Raw genomic sequence first — 13760 nt, forward strand, 5'->3', positions numbered from 1 at the left:
ATCCTCAGATTATCTCTCCTAGATCTATGTTCCAAGTCTGTCGTTTTTGCAAGTAGATAATTCATGGTTTTTTCCAGTTTGTCATTTTTTTGTTTTTGCTTGACTGATTCTTGCTGTCTCAATGAATCATTAGTTTCTATTTGTTCAGTTCTAATTTTTAAAGAATTATTTTCTTCATTAGCTTTTTTACTTCTTTCTGTATTTGTCCAATTGAGTTTTTAAATGTATTGTTTTGGTCTGTGGAATTTTTTCCATTTCACTAATTTTTTTTTTAGTGAATTATTTTCTTTTTCCAATTCACAGCTCCTACTTTCTTGAGTGTTCTTTGTCTTTTCCAATTCATGGATCCTACTTTCTTGCGAGTTCTTTGTCTTTTCCAATTCACAAATCCTACTTTCTAGTGAATTCTTTATTTTTTTCAATTCACAATTCTTACTTTCCTGAGATTTTTTATTTTTCCAATTCACCAGTTTTGTTTCCTGACTTCCTGGGAATTTTTAAATTTTCAATTCGTATTTCAGGAAGTTGTTGCTCTCTTGTAAGGCTTCTCTTTCCTTTCCCCATTTATCTTCTAACTCTCTTTTGAGACTTTTAATGGTCTCTTCTATAGAGCATCATGTAAAGGAGGACAGTCTGATGCATTTTGCTGTTTGAGGGTCTCTTCAGGTTTGCTGACCTGCTCTTTTTCTGCATAGAAGCTGTCGATCGTTCTTTTCATCTTTTTATTCATGTTTTAAAGCCTTTAGGGTGGGTCTCCTAGGCAAGGGGGTTACCAGCTTCCTCTGCAGAGCAGGGAGAGATGTAAACCGATTTCGGCTCCGAGGTATGGGAGTGCTCTGAGTGAGAGTTTTCCCTTCCCCCAACAGGAAGTGGATTCAGCACTGGCTGAGCTATCAAACTGCTTTGTAGGGCTGAGTGGGTTAGCGATTGCCCTCTGCTAGAGACTAAGTGGTGAAAGTGTCACTGCCCCAGTCCGGAGCCTCTTGTGGGACTGTGAGTATTAGCAGCTGACCGCAGACCACAGACCGCAGACCACAGACCGCAGACCACCGACCTCAGACTGCAGACCGCAGACCGCCCCGAACTCTGCCCCAGTGTCTCTGCCCGATGCAAATCGACCCTGGAAAAGCTCTATGGCCCCAAGCCGAGCTCCCCACTGCGCAGATTGGAGGCTAACCCGGGCTGCGTCCTCCTGCCGTGCAGGATCACAACTGCCCAAGGGAGAAGCCCGTACTGCGGGTTGGGGCTCGAGGCTTATGCTGAGATCTGTGCCTTCTCCCTTGGTTTGAGACTCTCCTCGGAACCTAATTTCTCTCCCGTCTCGCTGATCTCCCCTGGCCCCGGAACCAACCTTTTTGGCGAGACTGCAGATTTTCTTGACCGGTGAGTTGTTCTACTTCTTATCTTTACGAATTGTAGCAGTCAAGACTATTTTTGAGGCTCGATATAATATTGATAAAGAGGGTAAGAGAAGAGCTTAGAAAGTCGCGTGTGTCTTCTCTGCCATCTTGGCTCCGCCCCCCCAGATAATTTTCAGAAGAAGAAATTGAAATAATTTCTAGTCATATGAAAAATGCCCTAAATGACTATTGGTTAGAGAAATGCCAATTAAAACAACTTTTAAGTACTACTACACAGCTTTCAGAGTGGGTAAGATGATAGGAAAAGATGATGATAAATGTTGGAAAGGATGTGGGAAAACTAGGATGCTAATAGTTTATTGGTGGAATTGTGAACTGATCGAATAATTATAGAGAGCAATATAGAACTATGCGCAAAGAGCTATCAAATTGCTCCCTTTGCTCCAAAAGATTATGATCTCCTAAGTAGGTCATAAAAATGGAAAACAGAACCACATGTCCAAAAATGTTTGAGGCAGTCCTTTTAGTAGTGGCAAGGAACTGGAAACTGTTGGAGAATGCCTTAATAAGTTACAGTATATGAATGTTATGGAATATTATTGTTCTACAAGAAATGATCAGCAGGATGATTTCAAGCAAATATTGGAGAGATCTATATCAACTGATGCTAAGTGAAATGAGTAGAAATGAGAACAATATACACAGCCACACCAAGATTATATGATAATCAGTTATGATGGACTCTTGGCTCTTTTCAATAGCAAGGTCATTCATGCCAGTTCCAATGGTCTTGTTATGGAAAGAGCCATCTGTACACAGAGGAGGGACTGTGAGGACTGTGTGGATCACAACATGGTATTTTCACTCTTTTTGTTGTTATTTTCTTGCATTTTGTTTTCTTTCTCAGTTTTTTTTTCCTTTTGGATCTGATTTTTCTTATGCACCATGAATATTGTGAAAATACAAATAGAAGAATTTTACATTCAACATATATTGGATTACTTGTACCTAGGGGAGGAAGTGGGGTGGAGGGAGAGAGAAAAGAATTTAGAACACAAGGTTTTTTCAAAGGTGAATGCTTAAACATATGCATATGTTTTGAAAATAAAAAGTTTTTAAAATGTTATTCACTTACAGCATAGTGGGCATATATGCAATCATAATCTTAACAATCATCTACTCCAATTTCCTCATCTTATATATGAAGAACCAAGGGCTGAATTTATTAAGTTATTTACCCAAATTGACATAGCTAGTATGTAGAAGAGTTATGACTAAAGTTCAAATCTCCAAATCTCATGTATTACATAATATAAGATTTGGCAATATGAATAAAACTCTATTAGTAACATTTCTTTGGATCAAATACTCTCTTGATCATTAATAAACCATAAAATCTAAAACAGAGACAAATCTTTCAGGTACATCAATCTTAAATTCAGTGAAAATGTATGGATTAAGAGTTCTCCAATGTTACATTTTTTGATTTCACAAAATATTCCCACACTACATTGTTATCCCACCACCTAAACCATTCATTGTTGAAGCCGATTAATGATCATGGTGATCATGGTGATGAGAGCAATAGCATTTACATATGCCATCTCATTTGTTCCTCAAAACAAATTGAAAAATAGGTTTGGTTTTTATTTCCATTTTATGACTGAGCTGACACTAAAAGTTTGGTGACTTGTTCAAAATCACACTGTTTTTTAATTCAGTTCTTTCTGACTCTAGGTCTTAAACTCTCTTTAGTATATCATCTCAGTTGTTTTAGTAATCATTACAAATAACTGGTTTTGAACATATTTAATGTACTAATATTAGTACTTATATATTTCAATGAATCTTTTATCTTATGTGATGGAAACTTTTAATCTAGTTGTCAAGCATGCTTCATCAATTTGTTAGATTTTTTTTCTCATGCTGATTCTAAAAATGATCATTCTCATTAAACTCTTCAGTAACAAAGATTCTTCTTGAAATAAATGCAGGATATTTCCCCAGTCTCTAAATTATTACTCTTAAATTAAGTACAACAGATAAGCTGGGCTTAAAAATGGAAAGAACATTTCTTGAATCTGTTCCATAGTGGATTCCAATATACCGAGATATCATTTTCTTAAACTGAGATTTCCCATTTAGAATTTTAATGCCTCTAAAAGGACCTTTTCAGTAGAAAATAATTGGTTTCCTGGGTAAAAAAACAGAGGAAGCTAGGTGACACAATGGATAAGGTGGTTGTCATGAAGTCAGGAAAACTAAGTCAACTATGACCTCAGACACTTATTAGCTGTGTAATCCTAGACAAGACACTGATTTTTGTCTGCCACCGTTTATTCAGTTGTAAGAAAAGAAAAATAAAGCATCTACTTTACAAAGTTGTTATAAGAATCAGATATGGTAATATTTTTTAAGCACTTAGCATAGTTCTTGGTATATAAGTACTTAATAAATGCTTGTTCTCTTTCCCTTTCCCATAAGACTTGAAAATGGTTGATTCAGAGGATCTGTTAATCTGCTTTAAGAAAGTTATGGAGACTGGAAATAGCATTGTGAACTATTATTCTTCTAGCACAGCAGATGGCCGCAACCATATTTTATAAAGTTGTTCAGAATCTCATGCCTAGATTACTGCAACAGCATCATTGCAATGCTGCAACAGCATGTTTTATGCAGAAACATCTTCACAGGCATGAATTCCCATTTGCCCAAAATTTTATGGCTATCATCAAGGTATACAAATCAACAAGCATTTATTAAGCTCTTTCAAGGGTCCTCAAACTTTTTAAATAAGGGGCCAGTTCTCTGTCCCTCAGACAGTTGGAGAGCCAGACTATAATAAAAACAAAAACTTTGTTTTGTGGGCCTTTAAATAAAGAAACTTCATAGTCCTGGATGAGAGGGAAAAACATCCTCAGCTGCTGCATCTGGCCCGTGGGCTGTAGTTTGAAGACCCTTGCAATATGTGCCAGGTCACAGATTAAACCCCAGGTATTTGAAGAAAGGTAAAAATAATCATTGTCTGTGAGAATCACACAGTCTATTGGGAGAGACAATATGGAAACAAGGTATGTTCAGAATTCATTGGAGACTTAGAAACAGAAAGGGAGAGAACAAGAATGACTTCTCGTAAAAAAATAAAAAAAATAAAAAAATTAAAAAAAGACTTTTAGCCAAAATTTAAAAGAAGTTAAGGAAGCCAGGTGACAGAGATGAAGAAGAGAACTCTAAGCATTGAGGAAAGCCAGTGAAAATGCTGAGAATTAGAACATGTAGAATTTCTAGGATGAGGAAGAACAAGAAGGTCAGGATCATTAAATGGTAGTGTATGTGGAGGAGAGTAAGCTATAAGGAAGATAGAAAAGGAAGATAGAGCCAAGTCAGGAAAAACTTTGCAAACCAAATAGAGGGTTTTATATTTGATCCTCAAAAGTAATAGAGAATGATTGGAATTTATTAAATGGGGAGAGTGACATTTTCAGATCAGTGGTTTAGAAATATCACTTTGATAGTTGGATAGACTGAAGCTTAAAGCTGAGAGGTCAACTATAATGTTATTGCCAGAGGCTATACATGAACTGATAAGGACCTATACAACTTCAGTGACAGTATCAGGAGAGAGGAGGGAACAAATCTAAGAGATGTTATGAAGATAGGTAAGAACTTTGGAAGGAAGTAGAGGAGATAGGAGAACCACATCAGATTGGCTGGATCCTCCAGTTCTAAGGGGAAATGGTAGTTACTTTTTTCATTGATATAAAAGTGAAAGAGATCTTGGAGATCACTTTATCCAACTTCATTTTATGGTTAAGAAAATGAGGCACACAGGTTCTTATAGCTGGTAAGTATCAAGTCTAGAATTTAAAATCAAGTATTCCTTACTCCAAATCTAGTACTCTATCAACCATACCATAATCTCTTTCATTTCTCTGAGAATGAAGTTGATCTTTATAGTTGTAATAATAAGCACTGAAACATTAATTATGCTAATTACTCCCATTTTTTAAATGTTTCAGATTTTAATCTCTACTGGAAACCTCATGAATCAATCTTGCTTTCAGAGAAAGGTACATTTTTTTAATAATCCTCACATGTTTTGACCTTAAGCCCATAGGCCCTAAGACAACAAGTAACTCCAAAGACATAAAACATTTGAGAGATTCAAAGAAGCAATGACATTTTCAACATTAACATAAGATTTGACCTTTTATATTCAGTCTTGTGGGATATGGTCTTTAGTATGTTTTCCCTCTGTTATTTTTTAAAGAAATTATTCAATGACATACCTTGAAACTTCAGCATTATCTATATTCTAGCTGAAACAGAGAAGAAAAAAAATCAACCTACCTTCAACCTAGCACTCTACAATTCAATATGATTTTAACCTTCTTAACATTTAAGAATAGCTTCATTTTTATTTTTCTTGAATTAAATTTAATTCCTAAAGATTACAAATAAAGCTACAAATAAGAAAAATATAACCACAAACAGAATACCCAAGAACCAGGCCAAATTCAAGAACATTAATTTATTCATTGCTTTAAGATTGGTTATAATTCAGAATTTTTTAAAAAATTTAATACAAAATAATTATATTTCCTACTTTGCAAAATGAATATAGATTAACATGTAAAAAAAAAAAAAAAAACACACAGTATCTTTAAGAAAGAATTACATGGATATGGCTCAAAGCCACTCCTGGCAAAATAATCCTTGAATGGCTAAGAAGGCCTAAGATTTGAATATCACCCTTGCAAAATGCTTCAATTAAGAACAGTTGTATCTGGCAAGATTTTAATTATATGCCACTATAGCAAAGAAAATATGTTACCAAGAAGATTTTTATCCTAAATTAACACAGAACATTATTCAATGACTTCATTTGCACAAATAAATCAAGTTAAAATTAAATTAGTCACCCTTCAATAGGTTTCCAGATGATATTAGCAAAAATAAGTTGAGCAGTTTTTGCCCTGAAAAATTCTGATCACTTTTTGACTACAGAAAACCAAATAATATAACATATGTCAAACATCTCGATGTTAACACTCTATAAATGATAACTATTATTATTATTTTAAATATATATATTTTTTAAATGACAATTTTATTTCAATACAAAATGGATTCCTTCTCCAATTGATAATATTTTTAAAGACCTCATTTTATAAAGTTATAAGAAATTGAATTCACCTAAAATGCTATTGGTCAATGTTATATCCTTGAGGCTTTTTACTTGTATTCCATTACATAGGATCCAATTCTTTTTTTTTTAGAAACAGAGGAAATTAAGACCAAAGTCAAGAAAAGCACAATTTATCACTATTAAAGCTTTTTCCACTTCCCAAAAAAGAAATATTGAAATCTGAAGGCCTGAGGGAATATTCTGTCATGTATAATTTATGGGACCTTGTTCAATTTATTTAATATGGCTGCAGGACTAAATAATAAGTGTTTTAATGTATATAGAGAGCATCATTTGTATAACATCATTTGTGAAAGACATTTTCCTTGTCACAGCATTACAGTTCAATGAATTCATGACTTGAAAATGATCTCATTTGAGTTGGCAAATAAACAAATTATGCTAATATACCCAAAGGAAATAGAACTGGACAAGGAATGGATAGACTGTTTCTTGTCTAGTCCATGAATTATCTGTGTGGCTTTGTAGAAGTCACTTAGCTTTTCAGACTTATTCTCATATCTAAGGTAAAGAGAGGAGTTTGATTGCTTCTTTCAATTGCTGAACCATGAGCCTTTCCTCATGAGGAGAGTTGTTTTCCACTGCTTAGAACCTCTTCAGAAGCTAGATGGACATCAGGATTTGGATGAATATAGTTGGAGAAATATTCAAAAACAGGATAGAAGTTTGCTACTGCTGGGTAGCAAAACTAATAAAGACCTGCAAGACAGAATGTAAATATTCAATGTTGTTGGAAGGCAAGAAGTGGTCCAATTTATTAATGTCTCAATTCCTCAGAAAGTTGTTTATTTTTCCCAGTAAACACTATTTTTGTCTTTGTTGAAAACAATCTATATTATCAGATGAGATATTTATGTTTCTAAATTCCAATTCAAGTTGCATCTATACTTTGTTGACTCTCAAACTAAGATTTTTTTTGCCCTTTTTTGTATCCCCAGAACTTGGCACTTGGCATAACATATTGTGCAAGCTTAATAAATGTTTATTTGCTGATTATTGTTACTACTATTTTGACTACTACAATTACTACAACTACAAAATATTGTTATTAATGCTATTAATAATAATTTAATGAGAGGAAATTTGGAATAATGGATAGAGGCAGACTTAGAACCAAGCAGATTTGAGTTAGTTCAATTCTCACCTCGCACCAATTAATTATATGAAACTAAGTTACTTAACTTATTAGTGGTCTATGCAACTTTCTAAGACTATAAGTTGCAGAAAAGGTATTGATCTTCATTGTTTGAAGGAGTTCTCAATTGATATTGCCCTTAACCAGTGAAATCTCAGATCAGGTCCTATTTTCTGAATAGTTTAATACATAAATGAATCTGTGATCTCAATGATGTTAGTTCTTCACAAAATAGGACATTTTAGAGCTAGAAAAAATGTGAGAAGTCATCAAAATACAACCCCTTAATCTGAGAAGTGAAAAAGCTAAGGCTCAGAGAGGATAAATGCTTTGTTCCCAGATTTATAATTGGTACCAGAGGTAGGATATGAACCCAATTGCTCTGATTCTAAAGTAGACGTTTTTGTTTTTTGTTTCTCTTTTTTTTTTTTTTTTTTTGGTAGCATTTTTTGGGTATTGTTTTAATGAATGTATTAAACACAGTCCACTGAATCCCTGAGCCTTTAAAACTGCTCTTAAGTCAACAAGATGAAACAGATTCACAATGACAGACAGACACTATGCAAAATAAACAGGCCAAGAAGAAATGCCATGAAACAGCCCCTTGGAGAATTAGGGTTAGCCATTAGGAGGCAGCACTTAATCCAAAGACTATTTCGATCCTGAAACTAGCTGCTGAGTTTACTGAATTTAGTGGTGGAATGCTTTCCCCTGTATATAATTGGTCTTTATTCACATTATTAAACAGTTAACAAACTTTTTGCCAAGCCATGACCAGTAAAAGTAGAAGTTCTTAATCTTAGGAGTGTGTGTGTGTTTGGCATTCTGCAAAAGGGTAAAAAACTTTTCAGTATAATTTTTATGTTTTTAAAACCACCATTAAATTTTAATTGGAGAGTAGTGGAAATTAAAATATATTTTTTCTGCATCCAATTTCATTGACCCTCCCCCAAATCAGTGGTCTTTCCACTATACCTTGGTTCCTTTTCTGGCAGGAATTGCAACCATCACTAATAACAATGATAGCTACTTTTAGATCACATTATATTACTTTTAGAGCATTTTCCTCTTTATGATAGAACATGTGTATTTTCATTTTTATAAGAGAGAAAACTGGGTCTTATATAGATTAAAAGATTTGTGAAGAGTCATACTGCTAATTAATTGTACAGACTAATAAGTAATAGAAACAAGATTGAAACAGAGATATTCTAAATCTAAGGTTGGTATTCTTTTCACTGTACATGTTCCTTCTTCAAATAAATTCTATGAGATAATTATTCAGAATATTAATGAATCACCTAGATATTTTCTTCTACATAAATATCATAATAATTTTTAATAAAAATCAGCCCTGTGACTTGACTATCATATAAGCAAAATTTAAGTTTTATATTTTTCACATTTATATATGTAGATATGCATCATGTATGTGTCTTTATAAAATTAAATTGGAATACCTTTCTCAGCAGAGGTCTTTTTTGTGTTTTTGATTTAATAACTTTATATATGTGTGTATATAAGCCTACACGCATATTATGTACCTGTACCCACCTGTATGTATAAGAGAAATGATCTTAACCCATTTTATATCTGAATTTAAGTTTTAAAAGTTTCAGGTATGTAGGATTCTATCAGAGATAAACTAGTTATCAGATATAATATATGGAACAAATTCAAATACTTATTATTCCTTCATGATGCTGAGAAAGTCATTTAATTTCTATTAGTTTCCATGTATATAAAATGGACATTGTAATAGCAAATACCTGAGGAAGGGAGGTAAAAAAATTTGGAATACAAGATTTTGCAAAGAATGTTGAAAAGTATCTCTCTCTCTCTCTCTCTCTCTCTCTCTCTCTCTCTCTCTCCATATAATATATATATATATATATATAATTTTAAGAAACTAATGCTCAATATAAATATTACTTAGTAGTAGTAGTATAATTTTATATTTTGTATAAAATTATTTGGCCAGAAAGAATCATAGTTCTAGAAAAATCAAACAATGATATAATACAATGTATTTTTTAAAAAGTTAATGTAATTTCTAATATTTTATGTTTATTTTACTAAGAGAATTTAATCAATGTTATATGTATCTAACAATACCAGATGGAAAACTTCAAATACAGATTTATTTATTCTGAAACACGGTACCTGTTCTAAAGTCGTTTGATTAATAGAGTAATGTTTGATGTTCAGCAAAGTCTTATTGTTCTCTAGAACTTTGAACAAGTCAGCCAAGCACCCACATCTTTGTGGAACATGGTATTCCAATAAATTGAGGTGTTGTCTCTAAAAAAAAAATCATATAATGTTAGTTAGCAAAAGAATAGACCCATGTAAATCTACACAATTATTATTAATTCTGTTTACACCCCTGCAAACACAGAATAGTATATATATGATTTAAACCAGGTCAGACTTCTATCTAGTGGATATAGAACTAATATTTTTTGTTATTAATCTGAGTGAAAATGAGAAAATGAAGTTGCATTGCATGGTCTACATTTCCTTTTTTACAGAGAGAGAAGAATTTTAATACACTTGAACAAAGCATGAAAGAAAAATAAATAAATATGTTTATAGTAATGCCTTCTGGAGAGAAGAGTGAGATCAGGAGAGTAAATTGATAGTTTTTGTAGTAGGGGTGGTAACTCCCTGTAATGGTAAAAATATAACAGGAAGGCAATATACATGATAGTAGAGAAGTACAATCTTATACCCAGCAGTTTCTACTCAGAGAACCTAATATATTGCATATGGGCACAAAGCCATTATGATAAATGATACTGCAAGTGAAGGAAAGAAAGCTGAAAAGAAGCATTAAAAACAACAAAATAGTGAGCCAAAAAGGGCATAAATCAAATTGATTGACTTAGTTTTCCTATGCATACAACGGCACACAAGAGTTTGAAATAATTTTACATTTATTCTATAACTACACATTTTACAAAGCCCTAGAGCATTACAAACCCAGCAAAAAATAGCATATTTTTAATCACCTATTAAAATCTGGCATTCTGAAAATAAGAGTTTTGCACTAGTGTTATCTCTGGTGAATAGAAAGAAGAGGACAATATATTCAACTTCAGCTATATATAACAAGCTCTTTTTTTTTTTTTTAGAGTTGCTAAACAAAACCAGTTGCTCATTTTTTTGGGGAGACACAGGGATTTCCTGTGTCTTATAACATGGGCAAAACAATTCTATTTTTCTATTACTTCATAGAAATAGAAAAGAAAGCAAGGAAAAGACATTAAAACAGTCTTTTTTTTCCTATAGGTCATCAAACAAATGGCGTTTCTAAAGAATGATTGAAAATTTCAGTATTACCTTAAATTGGATTCCTGGGAAGTGGAGTTTAAGAGAGTCAGAAATGGCATTATGTTGACTTGCTGTTTGGCTTAGCCAAACTTTGACAGTATATCCAGCTCCAAACCTGGAAGTTGAGTGAAATAAATAAGGAGGTGTTTCTACAATGAATATTTACTTCTATATACAATTCCTACAATTTCTACAATATAGAGCTACTCCTAAATATTATTATTACATTGGTCAAATTCTCTTTTATATTGAACAGTTTAATAACAACCATCCATGCCTATGAAAATAATAGCAATTCTCCCTGTTAATGTTAAAAATGAGGTGAAATTGATTCAGAAAATTATACATTCTTAACTCTTGCAACCACTGGTGCCCCTCCCTTTCTCTCCCTGGAGAGATTGGCTGGATGTAGATATTGGGAATTTCCTTCCTGATCCTTCTACATTTAAAGATAATACCCAGGGAATTTTTCCTCATCATTTTCCACTAGGCTCGTTTCCTATTTTTCATCATTGAATCATTCTACAAGATTTAATTAACTCAGAAATTCATACCTCCCCAGATCATATCATACCTTAGTATGATATCATCACATCCCAGGGCTTAATAACCTCACCACCATCCTTTAAATTGTGATTCCTTGAAAGCAAGGGATGTCTCATATTTTATAGGACTTAACATAATATAGGTTTCTAAAAAATGGACTATGATTTTTCACTTATAATGTAAATTCATTTTAACATATCTTATGCATTCCTAGTGCACATTACATAAAGGAAAAAGGAAGAAAACAAAACAGAGAGCCAGCTCCAAAAAAAAGGACATGGAATTTGGAATTGAAAAACCTTGATACAAGTTCTTATTCTAGTCTCTTAGCCTTTCTATACTAAGCTATAAAATGAGTGGATTATATTGTGATCTCTAAGTTTTTTCTAGCTTTTAGTCAGTTGACTAAGTGACTAATAAACATTTAGTAAATGCCTATATTGTGTCAGACAGACACTGTAATAGGCCTGAGAATCCAAAGAAAGGCAAATGATAATCTTTGCCTTTGAAGAAATTTATTTTCTAGAATAAGGAAACAACAAACAAAAATATGTGTATTAATGTATGAATAAATAGGAAGTATTAATTAGAGAAGGCACTAGAACTAAGAGGAATTAAGAAAGGCATCCTGTACCTGGTAAGATTTAACTACCAATTTAAGGTAAACCAGTAGATAAACATGAGGAAGGTGAGCATTCCAGGGAAAGAGGTCAGACAAAAAAAAAAATAGAGAGAGAGAGAGAGCTAAGAAATCTTGTTTCTGGAACAGCAAACAGGCCAGATTCTCAGGAAGAAAAAGTAAGTGGAAGTTATGGGGCAGAAAGCATAAGAATATTGGAAAGGTTGGGAGCCAAACTATGAATGGCTTTGAATATCAAACATGGGATTTTTTATTTGTTACTGGAGATGATAGGAGCCATTAAAGTTTATGGAATATGCAGTGATGATGATTGGACTGAAACTTTAGAAAAATCACTTTGGTGGTTGAATGGAGGATATACAGGAATGAAGAAAGTCTTCTAGTAAGCAAACTAACCACCAGACTATATCCAATAATCCAGGTCTGGAAATTAGATAAAACTTATTAGAATTTTTTATTAAATAAAATCAATAAAATTTTGATTAGTGAATGGATTACATACTTATACCTTACATCATAAAAGGATGAACAAATTTTCAATTCAGGTCATCTATAAATATTAAAAGAACTAAGAAATAAAAGTATAGAGCTAAAAGTAAATCCTATAGACTTTTTTATTTTCTACTAGGCTTATAGCTGTTCTCTCAAGGTCTGCCAGTAATTTCTCTGGAGGTCAGATAGCACTATTATCTGTGAGTCCATGAGTATAATAAATATTAGTGCCATAAGATCATAGCTAAATCACATCTCTGCCTAAGAGACCTTGGATAAATCATTCAAACTTCGTAGACCTCAGTTTCCTCATGAATACAATAAGAGTTTCCAAAAATCAATGTGACATATAAGTCACTAGAAGGAACTATTAGAGATCATTTGTTCTAATGCTCTGGTCAATATATATATATGACAAAATCCAAATCAGAACTTGGGCTCAAAAATCTTAAATTCAAAGCAATCCATAAATGGGTATATGATAATATGAATGATGCATATATATATGTGTGTGTGTGTGTGTGTCAATAAGTACATTTCAAATAACCTGTTATGTGCTTAACATTATGGTAAGCATTGAGGGTATAAAGAAAAGCAATAAACTGTTATATCCTTAAATTCAAGAAGCTCACAGAGACAACACATAAAAACTATGTACAAATAATCTGTATACAAGATAAAATGAAAATAATCAACAGATTGTCTCATTACATACATAATGAAATGAAAACTTTTTTATGGAGAAAATAAAAATGACAATAACTTCATCTATTTTAAGTGTTTGTTTTTATTTTTACATCAGAAGAAACTGGAGTGAAGTAAAAACTTCTTGGTAAATAAATACACACACACACACACACACACACACACACACACACAGTACAAACAAGCTATATATAGGAAAAAAATTGAAAGAGTAAATGGAGGGAAGAAGGTTGCATTAAAGGGGAATAAATAAGGTTCCTTATAGGAAAAATTTAGTTGGGATGTGAAGAAAGTCAGGAAATAGAGATGAAGATGGGGAGACTTCTGCACATGGTGAAA

At 32.8% G+C, this 13760-nt stretch overlaps 1 protein-coding gene across 1 annotated transcript in view; it reads right to left on the reverse strand.

Annotated features, from left to right (window-relative positions):
• Positions 1-5919: 5919 nt before the first annotated feature.
• Positions 5920-13760, reverse strand: part of ABCA13 (ATP binding cassette subfamily A member 13) — a 504928-nt gene continuing 497087 nt past the window's right edge. Inside the window, exons 60-62 of the mRNA XM_031957225.1 lie at positions 11048-11153; positions 9869-10006; positions 5920-7269 (exon numbers count right to left, since the gene is read on the reverse strand). Of these exons, the coding sequence (XP_031813085.1) occupies positions 7240-7269; positions 9869-10006; positions 11048-11153 (274 nt within the window). The 3' untranslated portion in view covers positions 5920-7239. The remainder of the gene's footprint in view (positions 7270-9868; positions 10007-11047; positions 11154-13760) is intronic.

Source organism: Sarcophilus harrisii, chromosome 1, assembly GCF_902635505.1.
Source record: "Sarcophilus harrisii chromosome 1, mSarHar1.11, whole genome shotgun sequence".
Lineage (NCBI taxonomy): Eukaryota > Metazoa > Chordata > Mammalia > Dasyuromorphia > Dasyuridae > Sarcophilus > Sarcophilus harrisii.